Source organism: Eptatretus burgeri, chromosome 1 (genome assembly GCF_056783735.1).
Source record: "Eptatretus burgeri isolate ZD-2024b chromosome 1, Ebu_testis_v1, whole genome shotgun sequence".
Taxonomy (NCBI): Eukaryota; Metazoa; Chordata; class Myxini; order Myxiniformes; family Myxinidae; genus Eptatretus; species Eptatretus burgeri.
In genome coordinates, this window is record NC_140961.1 from 120,619,424 (window position 1) to 120,635,661 (window position 16,238).

Sequence of the window (16,238 nt, forward strand, 5' to 3'; positions counted from 1 at the left end):
GCACAAGCACTGTTCCTTGAGAGATTCATGAAATGGGTTCCCATAGCCGAGCAGCCACAAACAAGCATGAGGTCACCATGCGCAATGCCAAGCGTCGGCTGGAGTGGTGCAAAGCTCACTGCCATTGGACACTGGAGTGGTGGAAACATGTACTCTGGAGTGATTAATCATGCTTCACCATCCAGCAAAATCTGGATAACATTGTGTACTATCGCAGATGCAATTGACGAATAGGGTCTGTTGTGCCTGAAGAATCCAGCTGTTAAGCCGGTGAAACGTTGCCTGAGACCGGGTCTGCTCTCGCTTCTTTGCTCAAATTAGCAAAGTCGATCTAGTTTTTTTACTTTTGATTGGAAGCGCCTTCTTCTTCTTTAAAATCTGATACACCTGTGTCATCCCCACCACCCCAATGTTATACAAATATATATATATATATATATATATATATATATATATATATATATATATATATATATATATATATATATATATATGAAAGACCCACCCACATCTCTCACCTGTGGATGGAGAGAATAGCCAATCAGCTCTCACCCAATAAAGTAAACCCATGTGGCTCAGATTACATAAATAATTAAAACCTCACACACTCCACTAATGAAGCTGCTGGTGTAGTAGATAGTAGAAAACTCGTGCAAATTATGATACAAGCATAAAATTTGGCATTTCTGTTCTGCAGAGCTTTCTCATCAAATCTGCCTGATTGGCTATTTGTAAACCCAAATTTGGAAAAAAAAAATTTTTTCAAAAAATTTTTGAAGTCTCAGCTGGCTGAAATTCTTGAAGCACAAGTGAACATCCTAGACAGAGAACCAAGGGGAGGTGCAGTCATCATTGATGGCTCAGCACTTATCAATGCCCTACCTCCATGCACTTCCAAGATATTTGATAACTATGCGAAAGAAGACATCATCCCAAAGGTGGAATCCTATGGTGCCAGGTACGAGAGGATGGACGTAGTGTTTGATGTGTACAAGAAGTCAAGTCTGAAGTCCGAGGAAAGGTCGAAAAGGGGGCAAGGAATCAGAAGAAGAGTGACAGGAACCAGTAAGACCACAAGTAACTGGAGAAGCTTTCTTCGAGATGACAGCAACAAGACTGAGCTGTTTCACTTCCTTGCGGAAAAGATGTGTGAAGCACAGACGACAAGCACAGTCATTGTCACAAAAGGAGAAGATGCCATTTGCAACACAAGGAAGTCACTGGATGCTGTGTCTCCATGTTGTCATGAAGAAGCTGACACTCGATTTTTTTTACACGCCAGGGATGCAACGACGGATGGTAGCAAGTCCATTATCATTAAGGCTCATGACACGGACGTACAAGTCATAGCAATATCTGTACTGCCATCCTTACAGGAACTAGGTCTTGAGAACATGTGGATTGCCTTTTGCCAAGGAGCCAAGGCGTGATGGATTCCAGTCCATGAGGTACTTTCTGCAATAGGGCCTGAGAAAGCAACAGGGATCCCATAATTCCATGCGTTCACTGGATGTGACGTCGTGTCTACCTTCCGCGGTAAAGGGAAGAAAACTGCATGGCAGACTTGGAACGTCTGATGATGATGTTTCTTTGATGATGGTTCTGATGATGATGATGATCTCTTTGATGATGTTTCTGAAACATTCACCAATCTCAGCCAGCATCCAACATTGATTCGTGATCTTGTCTTTTTTGAAGTTTTTTTTATTTTTTTTCAAAATTTGGATTTTCAAATGGCCAATCAGGCAGCTTTGATTTGAATCCCCTGGAGAACAAATGTGCCAAATTTGATGCTTGTATCATCATTTTCACGATTCCTCTCAAAAATTGATGTTATCTGCCCCACTATGCTGCATAAAGCAACCCAAGAAGGCCTACGCAAGGTAAGCGCTTTGCCCTTTCAAACCCTTCCCAGAGTTCCTCCATAACGATGAAGATGTTCACACATTGTACACACATGAAAATCCCAATGCTACACACCTCCTCAGCTGTGGGCGGGTTTCATTGCATATTGGCAAATCTTCAGCAACAGCGCAGACAGCCATGCATACCAATGAGGTTTCCAAGTAAGTATCACGTGCAAATGTCAAAAGCAGTCAATATTTAAATAATAAAGACCCAACCACATCTCTCACCTGTGAATGGAGGGTATAAGTGTGGAGAACCGTGAATATCGGGCCCAATTCACTTTTGAAATATATTGTTGCGAATTCGTGCCCACCGGCGTGCGAGCGGCCACGTAACTCGAATCGCGGCACGTCGCCCACCGGACGGACAATTCCGTCGTGACCCTCTCTGACTAACGCCGGGAACTAGTCACGGGTGGGCCTTTCGGCCTCACCACGATCGTGCCAATCGGCCCCCCGCGTGGGATAGGGTTGTTCGCCAAATTCGACCTATCTAAGTACCCACACGGAGGGTAGACCGGGCGATCGCACCTCGCCGCAGGTCGACTTCGGACACGGGCCACTTTAAGCGACCCGTTCCATACTATCGGGATAACCGAGCGGTGTTATCGTCAACCTCGACGGTTCCGATTAATTGTCGGGCGTATTTAGCCCACTACCAACCCTTTACGTGAAGTAAGATGGAGATTCAATTAAAGAAAAGATGAAGCGAAACGGGAAAAACAGTTCAACATAATTCACATTTATTCCGCGGCAAACGGAAAGCACACATATACAATTACAACAATTATGCACCAAAAGCAAATGTAAAAGAAACACAACAATTATGCACCAAAAGCAAATGCAACAAAAGAAACACAATGCAGATCTACTACCGACTACGCGAGCACACAGCAACACTTACAGTTTTACTTTACAGATGGCGCCAACACATATACTCAAAAGCAAAAGAAAACGGGCCACCCTCAACTACAAGGGGGTAGACGTCGTCTGTGGGCGCGAGTCCGCGTCGAGCCTACCCGTCTTGTGATGAGCCGCAAAATGGCGGCGTTGCCCCGAATCCGCGCACCTCCACGGGCCTCGCTGGCACTGCCTGGAATGGGGTGGGAACGGGGCCCCCTTTTTCGCACTATCTCAGCGCGGGGGGAAATAGGGGGGGGGGTTGTTGATGCTCTGGGGAAAGAGGATAGCTGGCTTGCTTGGGTCCCGCGACGAGCGACTCCACTGCGCCCTTGACCGCGTTCCCGGCTTCTCCTCTCTGCAGCTCCCCGACAGACTCCGAACCCCGACAGACCGACTCTCCTCCAGACCCGTCTTGACTGCTGCTGCCACACTTCGCCACCGCTACAACTCGCCCGAGCCCGAAACAGAAAACTCACTACTGAATTCGCCCCTCGCTCGGCACTTTATAGTGCAGCAGGAGAACCCATATGCAAATTTCCGGATCAGGATCGGCTCGAGGGCGGAGCCACGCTCACCCATTGGACGGAGGAAAAGTTCCTGATCCTCGAATTTGCATATACCGATTCTACTCCGACGCGCCTGGAGGCGGGGCCAAATCGCCCCACGCTTAATGATTGGATGGATCAGAAGTGGGCGTGAATCATTCCTGATCCGACTTCCCCTCGGAAAGGCCGCTCTTTGTACCCGCGTCTCAGCGCGCGCCCTGTACGAGGCCAGGACAGCCCGACGCTCAGCGTCCACAAGCAGCGTGGGAATGGCCGCAGAAGGAGGAGAGGTGAAGGTGGTGGAGGGCCTAAAGTGGCGGTGATGGCCATGGTGACGCTTGGAATGGCGTGATGCGATGGTTGCGAGAGCGAGTTGTGACGGTAAAGGTCGTGGCTGTTGGCGTTGTTGTTGTGAAGCGGCGTTGTGGTTGGTGGTTGTTGTGTGATGGCGGTTGAGACGTGGTTGGTTCAAAATAAAGATAGAACAGAAAAACGGCTATCTTAAAGGGTCGCATCCCGAATGAATGACATTTATTCCCTCTAAACAACGGGTTTGGGGCTAAATACACATATACTTACAGAGATATCTCACCTACGGGACCTGAATGGTGGTTTGCTAATTTCCTCAACCACAACAATATTTATACACACACATATCCAGCCGGTCCCTGACTTACGATGGGTCGACTGACGATTTTTTGACTTTACGATTGTTGGAAAGTGATACGCATTCAGTGGCTCGCGATATGTCATACGATACTCTTGTGATGCTGGGCAGCGGCATCAAGCCACAGCTCCCAGTCAGCCACGCGATCACGAGGGTAAACAACCGATACTCGACAGTGTGCTGTGTTGCCAGCAATTTTTGGATATTGTGTTTTGTGTTTTCGCATCCCATCATGTCTACAAAACGCCCATCTCTGTCTCCTGCCTCCGGTGAGAAGAAGAAGAGGAAGGCAATTACTCTTGAGATCAAGCTCAAGATAATTGCCCAGCATGAAGGTGGCAAGCCAGTAATGGCCATTGTACGCGAGTTAGGACTTTCGCAATCAACGATCTCGACCATCTTAAAGGATAAGAAGCGAATCAGTGATTCATTGAAAGAGTCAGCATCGGTTAAATCAACTGTCATCATGAAGAAAAGAGCTGGGCCGAATGATGATATGGAAAAATTACTTGTCACGTGGTTGGAAGTCCAGATACAGAAGCGCATACCACTGAGCCTACTGACAATCCAGGCTTAGGAAAGAAGTCTTTTCGATATGCTAAAAGAGCATGCCAATGATCCTACGTATACGCAAGTGCTTACAGCAAGTCATGGGTGGTTCCAACGCTTTAAAAGGCGTCAAAATTTTCCAAGAAAGTTCACCGCAAAGAAATGGATGTTAGATCTTCACGGATGTTAGAAGAAATGGACGTCAATTACGAGAGATTCGCAAAAGCTGACAGGCAGATACAGGATGCTCTTGCTTGCTCTAAAGAAATATATAATGAAAAGAAGAAACAAACTGTGTCGTCAAAACTCGATATCTTCCTGAAGAAGACGATGTCTGCTAAACCATCAAGTGTCGATGCTCCAGTGCCTTCTACCAGCTATTCTCGAGCTTCATCAGAACACAGAGAAATTGATGACCCTGTCGCTGTAGCATCCCCATCATCCTCATCATCCAGCAATTAATTTTAGTTCAACGCTTCAAACATTCATCAGGCCCAGTGTGCTTTCAGCTGTGTACGTTAATGGTGAGTACCCATACAACCATTCTGTTTTTCACTTTGAGTACAGTATTCAATAAATTACATGAGATATTCAACACTTTATCATAAAATAGGCTTTGTGTTCGATGATTTTTCCCAACTGTAGACAAATGCAAGTGTTCTGAGCACGTTTAAGGTAGGCTAGGCTAAGTACTGGTGTTTGGTAGGTCAGATGTCCAGTATTTAATGCATTTTCGACTTACGATGGGTTTATCGGGACATAACCTCATCGTAAGTCAGGGACCTGCTGTATACATGTGTATATACATATACATATATACATATATACATATATATATATATATATATATATATATATATATATATATATATATATATATCGAAACGGCTGGAGTGTGACGAGCTCTCCCCCGATCTCCATTGGACATCGTGTATAATGTGTATGAAAATGTATGGAAAAAAATAAATAATTGAGTCATGGACGTAGCTTCGGGACGATATTTATGGTGACAAGCTTTCAGCCAAACAATCCTTCTTCTTGGTATTCGTCTACGAGAGCGAGTGGACATAATATATTGTCTAACTTGATTGATTGTTTTATTTTATTTTGGCTTACACATAGGTTGTCAAACTATTCAACATTCAGGGCCACCACATGTTGGCAGCCTTCATTGTTATGTGGGCCATCATACGAGATACTGCATGTTATACATCTGACACCAATGCAATACAAATAAATTATAATCCTTTTCATTGTAACACTGTGGCAAATACAATGGATGCATCAAGATGTCTTGAGAATGAGACACAAAATCCTCCTATAAAATGCTAACATTTATTTATTTTTTTAATATACAGGTATTTAAAATGAATAAGCAAATATTTTTTTTCCTAGTAATATATGGAGAGGTAGAGCAGTTTCCTGTGAGCTGTCTATTCTGGGTTTGATTCCAGATCAAACAATAAACTGTTGGTTTGGTGTTTTGCAGGCAGGCAAGGTGTTGCATCACAAGGTACATCCCTTGGATGGTCTTTAAGCTGGGTGCCCCTTCTGCTGCCATTAGTTTATGGACAATGGAGGTACAACGGTGTCATTGGTCAAGACTAGGTGAGCTATCCTTGGCACCGAATAAATTACAAACTCGTGCTCTAACCTGAAGGGGGCACTGCATCAGCAGCACAGCTGTACCCCGCAGCAACTGATGCTACCCGCAACAAGTGCTGAATACAAAAGCACGGAGAAGAAGGATGAGGAGAAGAAGAAGAAGGAGAAGAAGAAGGAGAAGAAGATGGAGGAGAAGGAGAAGGAGGAGAAGGAGGAGAAGGAGGAGAAGGAGAAGGAGAAGGAAGAAGAAGGAGAAGAAGAATAAGAATAAGATTTCCATCATCAAGTCTTGCCCAAAAACAGGGGTTGTTTAACATAGCTGTGCATGATCATGTAATGAATGACTGAGTGCCATTCAGTGATCCAAAGATCCTGCAGAATTTCAGAGGTCTGAACACAATCACATGCTGTTTTCGAGTCTACACACTTAATGCAAGCTGTAAATGCTCTCGCCCAACCATAAAGTTTTAAACAATGCATTACTGACTTCCCAACTCTGCTGAAAGCTCGCGAGGTGGGCCTCATGATATTTCTTGTTTGTGTTTGCTGAAAACGAATTGTGGTTTCATCTCAGTGAACCAGAGTGAAATTGATGGAGTCCATTAAAGGTTTCCTGTTAATTGAGTATAATCCTCAAAGTTAAACTTGTAATGATTTGGATCAGTGGTGGAAAAATGCATTATAGTGAGTCCCCTGTCATAACTAACTAGAAGGGCACTCGGTGGAGCTCATACCTCCGCCACGTAATGCCTGATCCACGAGAAAATATCACGCCCAATACATTTTTGAAATATCATGCTATTCAGTGCAATATATCGTTTTTGGCCCTATCTCTCAATGGTGAAGAATCACTTTAAAAATCAAATAATTCTCGTATTCAGATCCGGATTCGGATCTTCACCAACATCGAATCAATTCGTCTTTGTGACAAACCCAACCTGTCCAACAAATTTCATCCGAATCTCTCCACAACATGTTGAGATATCCTGCACACAAACAGGTAAACAAACAAACAAACAAACAAGCAGTCATAGACTGGTACTTACGAAATCGTCAACTTGACCTCTGACCTTGTCTAATAAAAGCTGTCTCAAGAGAACGTAGCGACGCAAACCAGAAGTTTCTACGATGATTCTGTATCAAACCATCAAAAATTGTAATGTCGACCGAAGCAAAAATCTCCATTTCTCCATGCAATTAAACCTTAACGTAACTCAACGACGCGTCTGCTCGAGTGCACTACATCATGGGATGACATGTGACGCGTCGAGTGAAAAATTTTTATACAATCTTAAAACGTCTCCAAAACATCCGATTTTTACCAGAATTTCGACAACCGAGTTTTAAGCGTCCTAAGCGATCGCAAAACCAAAGACCAAATTAAAATCGAAGTTAAAACGAACTCGTTACGTCCAGTGAAGCAAAAATACTCCATTTCTCCACGTGAATTTACGGAATTATGTTTGACCTCAATGTGACCTTGACCTTTAACCGATTTTGACCAAAATCTAATCAGCACTAGCCATCCCCCTCCTGAATCATGTGGTGTAATTTGACATTTGTTGCTTCTTCCTTTCCCGAGTTATCTGTACCAAACCATCAAAAATCGAATATTTGACCTCACTGTGACCTTGACCTTAGACAGATTTTGACCAAAATCTAATCAGCACTCGCCATCACCCTCCTGAATCACGTGGTGTAATTTGACGTTGGTAGCTTCTTCTGTTCTCGAGTTATCATGCCTACAAACAAACAAACAAACAAACAAACAGAAACAGAAGTCATCAATCTGAAGATTTCGTAACAAAGAATGAAACAAAAAGACAAATAGGGGTGAAAATATAACCTTCTTGCATCTTCAGTGGCGGAAGTAATAACCAGTACCTGCTAACAACCCCTTAAATTGATTAGTTCTTAGAGTCGATGTAGTGGCTGTTCTGGATTTTAAAAAGTTGGTCACAACTGTTTTGTTTTCAGAAACATCGTCAATAAATTGAAACGCTCGATTCCCAGTATTTTCCAAAGCACAGCTCACAAAATTATACTTGACAATTAAGCTGTATTCCTTTTTATTCAGGTCAGTAAAATACCACTGCTTATGTTCAAGCAGTGTATAACTAAAAGTTATGGTTCTTCATCTCAACACTGCTTTTCATACTCTCAGATTCCGATTTCAGATTTTCCTTTTCATTCTTCATAGTCATCACCAGGGGAAGATCCAGAATTTTTTTCAGGGGACTCACCCAGATATGTAGTGCTTGACAGCAGTGGCACAACCATGGTGAAGGAGGCAGTTGCTCGGAGGGGAGGAGGGGCAGTTGCTCCATTCCATCGAGATTCTTGATAGTTTCCAAAGTTTAACCACTGATGTTTTAGGAGGAGGGGAGGAGGAGGAATTGTTTCCCTCCAAGTTGATTCACTTAAGTTCCAACAACTGGTAATTATTCCACGAAAAATATCACCACCAAGATTACCGCTACAACTATTCTATATGTCTGGAGTTGAACATACGTTTAGGCTCAAATCTCAAAGAAGGATACAAATGATACCTATACTTTTGCTTTTCAAAGTTTGGCACTACTTAAGTTCATTCTTTGAATACCATTGTAGTGATTTCCCCCAATTTAGATGAATTATTGGATCCCAGATGCTGTATTTGGACAGTGGAGGAACATGAAGCACACTCCTGTTTAAGTTTATAGCTACTCTCAATCAATACAACCAGAAGCTCCATCCTTCTTGAGTGGTACAGCCCCAAACCCATTGATGATGGCCATCAAATCTCAAGATTCATTTTGTAGTGAATAAGCAGGAGCAAGAGTCCATTCATGTGATCCTCTGCCATTGTAATGTGGAGAATGTCTTTTTACCCTCACAGGATGTGACATGAATTGTGTGGAAGCTCCATTGAAGGCATGAGTGGCAAAGACCCTCCGTCGATGAAATGTCAGTGCAAGGCATGCACAATAGTGTATTACTCATCAAGTGGATTTGGAATGAGCCAAAAAACACGAGCAACAACAGGAACTCATTGGTGAAAAAAGTTCAGGGCTGTATTGCATTCTGCAGTTGCTGATGATCCAGAAAAGACCCTTTCGCTTCAGAGTTGAACCAAACATTGGTGTAGTCGTCACAGTAATCGCAGCATTGGTCGCGTGGCTTGATTTGGTGAAAAGAAAGAGCCGTGATGAGTGTGTAGCAATAGTGGAATGATATTGTGCATAATAATCATGTGAACTTGTGTTGACGGACCATAATTGACAATCACAGCCGCTGGAGACATCACAGCTGTAGAAGCCCCACTGAGAGACTCTCTCAATCAGCAATTGATTGCATCTGTCATTTGAAAAGATTTCCTCCATTGTTGCTGGGCAATATTAAAGAATGGAATGCGACCTTCAAGGGGTTTACGAGCACCACTATACAAGGTATACCCACCCTGTATCAGCCACTGGATCTCTTTATTACCCATAAAATTGTTCAGTCCACAAAGTACACTGAGAAAAGGAAGAGAAAGAAGGATGATGGGAGAGAGAAAGGAAGGTAGGGAGGGTGGGAAGAGTGGAGAGAGAGAAGAGAAACAAGTTTGGGAGACAGGAGTTCGGGGAAGGAAGAGCATTATGGATAAATATGATGGTGAGGGGGTAAACGAGGGAGGGGAGTGGTGTCCAATATTCCACCCTATTGGCTTATGTAATAAATAGATATACCTTTTATGATAACCAAAGTTATGCAAATGTAACAGGTTTATTGTTTGTAAAGGGCTGACAGGATGGCCTCGAGGTACTCACATTCGCTTCGAAGCTGTCCAGTCTGGGTTTGAATCCTGACTCTAGTGCTTCACAGGCAGGGTGATTCATCAATGTGCGTGCCACCCCTCGGATGGATATTAAATGGGGTATCCCGTCTCATCTACCAGCATTTGTTCATTGATGTTAAAGGTCCCATGGTGTCCTTCGCGAAAAGTAGGCGAGCTATCGCTGGCACTTTGGCCAAATTCAAAATTCCTGCCCTAACCAGCAGAGGACATTGCATCAGTGGCACAGTCATCCAATGATGCCACCCAGCAGCCTTGTGCTTCATACAAACGAAGAAGATTGTTTAGTATATTTTACACCTACGACCTCCATATGAAGGCCATTTCTAAGTCTATGTTTCACTGTCATCAAGATCACAATAAGCATACAAGGAAGCAAACAGCCCTACATATGTTATGCAACCACGGAATACACCAGAGGGGTCTTCATGAAACAATGAAACACAGGAGACCCCATTCAAAAACGAAGTGTTTTGATGAATGTTGGTCACCATAAATCCCCCATAACGCAGCCTATTGCAGTCCAATACAGGATGAAGGCCTCATATTCAGGGGTATTAAACATACTCACCACACTTGCAAAACTGGGGGTCAGCAAGTGAGCAGCCACTGCAATCAAACCCACAGACAACTCTTTAAAGAGACAACTCTTTAACTGCTCCACCAAACAGCCAGCTCTTGAATTCTGATCACAAAATAATATGACAATTCAAAATCCAAATGAATGGAATAAATAATTATTTTTCTCCAATAATGTCGACATTTATCTGAAAGCTGATTGATTTGAAAGGCAGCTTACTAAGGAAGAGAGGGATCACATGGCTGGAAAGTGAAGCAATATTCCCATCTTGTCTTCTCCTTCCTTTGTAGTTGAAGGAGCCTTCTTCCCCTTTGTCGCTGATGAAGTATCATCTTTACCAAGCAGGAACACACTCACATAAATGTAGTCGCTCTGTTTTCATAGTTACTGGACACTCACCTTTGTGCTGTCTCGAGTCGGGTTCATTCCCCATCTGACTAGAAACTGTCAGATAGGTGCTTTACAGGCACAGGGTTGCCTCAATGAGAGCAACGTCCATCCCTTCCTTCTGAGGGAGCATTGAGCCAGCTGGTCCATCTGGTAACACTTGCTGGCGGACAAAATTCACATGGCAAATATTGAAAAGAGTAGGTCAATGGTATGCTGGTACCCTGGCACAATTCTGCCATCCTGCCCAGATTTTCTTACCCAAAACAATATCTCTGCCCTCAATGACAATTCTACAAAGGATTTACAATGCTCCTCAATCCCCAGGTGGCTTTTGATACCCATCAACCTTTTAGTGGATTTTCTTTTTAATCTCGCAGAAGGTCTGAACACCCTCTAAGCCGACGAGAAAGGCTGAGGCAGGAACACAAAATGCATCAAAATATTCAGTTCATCGAGCTATCTGTATGTGGAACATGCTGTGTTGTGGAACAAATGTTTGATATCCTTCACAAGAGTACCCTCTCGGGTCTGTACCATCACTAAAATTAATACACTAAATCCTGCCTGGAGGTCAAGAAAGCCGGGATGTTTCTGCGACATGGGCACCATTAACACTCAAAATTTGTGAGCTACAGTATTGAACGATGTATTTTTGAATCAGGGAACTTGAACAGAAAAGGAGGTAATTTGGCCCATCGGGCTTGTGCTTCATCCACACTCTATTAACTGAAATCTCTCAATTAGCCTATCATGTGCCCACTAACTCCCATTAACTTTCTCCAACTTGATATTCGCCTTTACCTTTCCAATTTTAACCTCTTGGCAGGTAATTTAGGGTCGTGGTACATTTTAGTCGACTCGGATATTTTTTTGAGAGACGTCATGACATTTTTTTTTTAACATCTATAACCTCAGTGATGATGGGACAGCAGGCTATACGTTTCTAAATGATTAAGAATGAGCTCTGAGGTACAACACCTTCTGCGGGTACTGGTCCACGATTCAACTCCAAAGAACAAATCCAGGACCAGACAGCTCAGAGGCAAGGGAACTACACCAATTGAGCTATCCCACCTTCCTTCAACCTGCAAAACATGACCTTTCAAAGAGGTCCTCCCATCCAAGTACTAACCACATGACTCTCCTACTATTCTGGGATCTAATGGGATCGAGCTCATTCGCACCAAATAGTGATAAGGTGAGAGGAGACGAGTCTAGGTCGCTAGTGTCAAGTAACTGCAGTGCGAGAAGGCACATTATGTCTTCCTGTTGTGTTTCAAAATTGGAAGAAACCAGAAGTTTATGATTAGGAAGCCAATTTGAAACTTAACATTCCACATGGCGAATTTTAAAGTATCACACAAACACAAACTCATCTCTATCATGTAGTTCACATGCTCCTGTACAAAATATGACTGCAGCTCGTGCCGGGTAGGTCGGAGAGCAGCCAAAATAATTTTGGACAGGTAAAGTAGGTGATATTCGTGTTGTCACGCCCTCACGTCTAGAGTTGAGGACCCTTACCCGTGGTCTCACATCCCTCGGCAATGCTCATGCATGGTAAGTAGCTGGCGAGTGCTTCGAGGGAAGCGGACAAGCTGGCACGGCTCTGTGAGCGTGGGACTCGCAGACCCGATCCCAGTTCGCCCCTCTCCTTGCCCATACCGCGTCTCCTTCTCGCCTGGCCCGGTGTGAGACCCTCCACCATGGGTCGATGGTCACCGGGCCTCTCTGTACACTCTGCCTCCCGTGCTTGCAAAGATCCAGCACAGTACTGTGGACCCAGGGGTGGGGATTCGGAGCCCCGTGTCCCTGAAATCAAAGATCCGGTGAGTCCAGGCTGGGTGTCCGGAGGACATGTGCAGAACGTCGTGGGGTTTGAGAGGCTGGGGGAAGGAGGTCCGCATGAGCCCCTAGGGCCCTTACATTTCTCGTGTGCCGACGCAGCCACGGGCTGGCGCACACTCAGCACCGTACCTCTCTGTGCATGCGCCCGTAGAAGCCGCTACATTGAGCATGAACCGCCCCCTTCATGGCCAATCTGAAGCAACCACTCTGACTTTCCGACACCTAACAGACAAGATATTGCTTCACAATAAGCGTCAGATTTTCTGCTCCCACTGCAACATCGGCCACCGCACAGAACTCGCATGACGTGACCGGCATGTCCATGTCCAAGGGATGGCCAGCGGTGGCCAAACCACCGACTTCTGGTCACAGTCCTGAGTTCAATTTCTTCATGGTTCGAGAGGCGGCTCATGGCCCGACCATCCTTGGATCATTATACGCAATTAATTGTGTGAATCTCTGTTCCTTTCTGATGTAAATGAGGAGACAAAGTGAAAGGAAGGATGGACAGTAGATGCTTTGAAGCAAATACACAGTGGACTCCACTTTGAAGCAAATACACAGCAAGATGGCCAAAAATAATGACTTCAAGTAGGTAATATAGTTTGGTCATATTCCGTCATTAATTGTTATTATTATAATTATTATACATATGTGAAAACAAAAAAAAAGAAAAATGAAAGTAAAGAACAACATGTACAAAAACAAACAACAAGGACAACTTGACTGAATTATTTCTTTAAAAAATTAAAAAAAAAAACTTCCTAATTATTGTTCTGTTTGATGAACTCACCTCATGCTTCTCGCTTAATATCGTCTCATCATGCTGTGGCGCCAGTCTGTAAGATACCCATCTGCTTTTTTTGTGAATGTTTCTTTTAATCCCTCAGCAAAATGTAAAATTTAAACCCCAAATGAATATCCCTTAAAACCCCAGGTTAAAATACCATAAAGCCTCAGGTTAAGATCCCATAAAACCCCAGCTTAATATTCCATAAGACACCAAGTTAAAATACCATATACCCCAGATTAAAATACCATACACCTCCAGGTTAAAAGCCCATGCAACCCCATTTTAAACCGCATTAACTATCCGGTAAAAGCCAATAAAGCGCAAGTTAAAATTCCATACAACCCCATTTTAAACCGCATAAACTATCGCTTAAAGCCAATAGACCCCATACCAGGTTAAAATCCAATAAACTCTGCAGGGATCAAATCCCATAAAGTTTCAGACCAAGATCCCATAAATCCCACATTAAAATCCCATAAAGCCGAAGGTCAAAATCCCGTAAATCGTGGTGCCTTGGACATTGTCGATTGATGACTTCACAATCCATCTGAAAATACAATGGTATCTCCTAATTTCATTGTCCGATATAAAATGGATGTTAAAAAATCTGCAACCAGCCTTAGACATTGTTGGAAAAAAATTGGGAAGATATCGAAAGTAAAGGGACTTCTTAAATTTTTTTTAGAAAACACCAGAGCAAACCAAAACCAGAACAATTGAAACAGAAAAAGAAGCACAAGAAAGAATGATAACACTGGGCTGCATTTGAATTTTTTTTTTCAGAGGTCAAGGTTTTCTTAACGGTTCTCATATGTTTTTTGCATGTTAAATTCAGAAATGTATCTCGTTTCGCTCAATCAGGTCAACTTTTTATGCTATCTCAATTTTAAGGAAAAAAAATAATCAATATTTTAGTTTTTTTAATTAGCATTTTTTAAATTCAAAATCAGACTTACATTGATAGAAAATGTACAAACTATACATATAATGATACACAAGTACACTTAATGTGGAAGAAAGTGCCTTCTCAATTACTTTCATTGCAATTTCAAAAAATATCGATAAATCGTTGTTTCTGGCAACACCTAACTTCAGTCGCTCCAGCAGTCGCTGTTTTCCTTCGTCTTTTTAATGTTGAATTTCACATTAACGGTACTTGTGCGTCATTTTATATCCCATACATTTGTATGTGTAATGTATCCCATACATACAAAAGAGCACAACACATTATTCCAAGTGTTGGACCATCTCGTGCTTCTGCCTAGATCTGCAGAAATGGAATAAACTGATGTCTGTCTCTCTGAGGATGAGAAATGATATGGCGGAGAGTGGAATCATCAGCAAAAAGATAGGCAAGACTTTCCAGGGAGTCAAAAAGATTACTCATGGCAGATGAGGAACATGAATAGGCCCAAGATACTGCTTTTGGGCACTATAGCCTCGACAGGGAGAGGAGGTGAGAGGATTCCTTTAAGAGCGACATGCTGACTATTAGAGTAGAGCAAGTCAATGATCTATGAGAGGAGGTGGCCTTGGTGCCCATAACTAGGGAGTTTGGAGATCAAGGTGGGGTGCTGGATTTTATAAAATGCTCGAGATATGTCCAGAGAAATGGCCCTGATCTCATGTTTGAGATTGAGGGCTTCCATGCATTGTTGGGAGAGTAGAAGAAGCATGTCCAGGAAAAATGACCGGGTCTAAAACTGAACTGATGATATGAGATTAGGTCGTTGGTGAATAGGAAGGAATTGATGTCAACTGCAATGATAGCTTACTTCAATTAAAATAAAGGTCATGTAATCGAATACACTATTACTTAAGATAATCCCTTTTTGAACCATGTTTGTATATTGCAATGTTGTTGTCTAACTTCTAGGCAGATGGCTACTGACCCAGAGAGAATAATCAAGTGAACAGAGCAGGAAGAGGTTGAGCAAGAGAAGCAGAGCTGGTATTGAGGACACATGCACTGATGCTGTCTGGGTCTGTTGCATATCTAAGTCGAGGATTGCCAGAAATATTTCCACCGTTGCAAGTAAGAAAGGCACAGTATCCAGGAGCAGTTGGGTATGAGAGGGTGGAGTAGGTGTCGGGAGTGAGGGACCGGGTACACAATATTTGGAAGGAAACAAAGAATTGAGGCTTTCGACCTTTTCATGAGCAGAGTCAACTGTGGTGCCATTTGTAAGTGAGGGGAAGGGATGGAGGGGGAACATACACCAGAAACAGACTTGACAAGGTGACACCAGGTTTTAGATGATGGAGAAAAGTTTGAAAGTTCAATATTGAGGTTGGACAGATGTTGTTTTCTGGATATCCTGAGAGTGGACACACACTTGTTCATGCATTTGTGGAATGATCTGCGGCTTCCTTCGGTCAGATTTATCTTTCAGGAAGAGAAGGAAGGTGTTTGAAGGTAATTGCCTCACCACAGGGTTCTGCGTAATAGGGACGAGAGGATATAGGAATGAAATTATAAAAAAAAAATAATACAAGGGAGAGCAAGCTTGTGTGGAATGATTCCCAGGTCAAGTCAAGATTAATATCAGGAGATGTGAAAATGAAGGACCAGTCTTGACATGAGAGGGCAGCGTGAAGTCCCTGCCAGTCACCTTAAGTGAACTGCCAGACTCA

At 43.2% G+C, this 16,238-nt stretch overlaps 1 protein-coding gene across 2 annotated transcripts in view; it reads right to left on the reverse strand.

Annotated features, from left to right (window-relative positions):
• LOC147035297 (regulating synaptic membrane exocytosis protein 4-like) overlaps window positions 1-16,238 on the reverse strand; it is a 334,003-nt gene that overhangs the window by 88,212 nt on the left and 229,553 nt on the right. The window contains exon 1 of one of the 2 annotated variants that reach the window (XM_085896623.1): window positions 12,488-13,161. The exons of the other annotated variant lie outside the window; for it this stretch is intronic. Within the exon in view, the coding sequence (XP_085752749.1) occupies window positions 12,488-12,671 (184 nt within the window). The 5' untranslated portion in view covers window positions 12,672-13,161. Of the gene's footprint in view, window positions 1-12,487; window positions 13,162-16,238 lie in introns of those variants that run through there. 2 annotated transcript variants of the gene reach the window in all.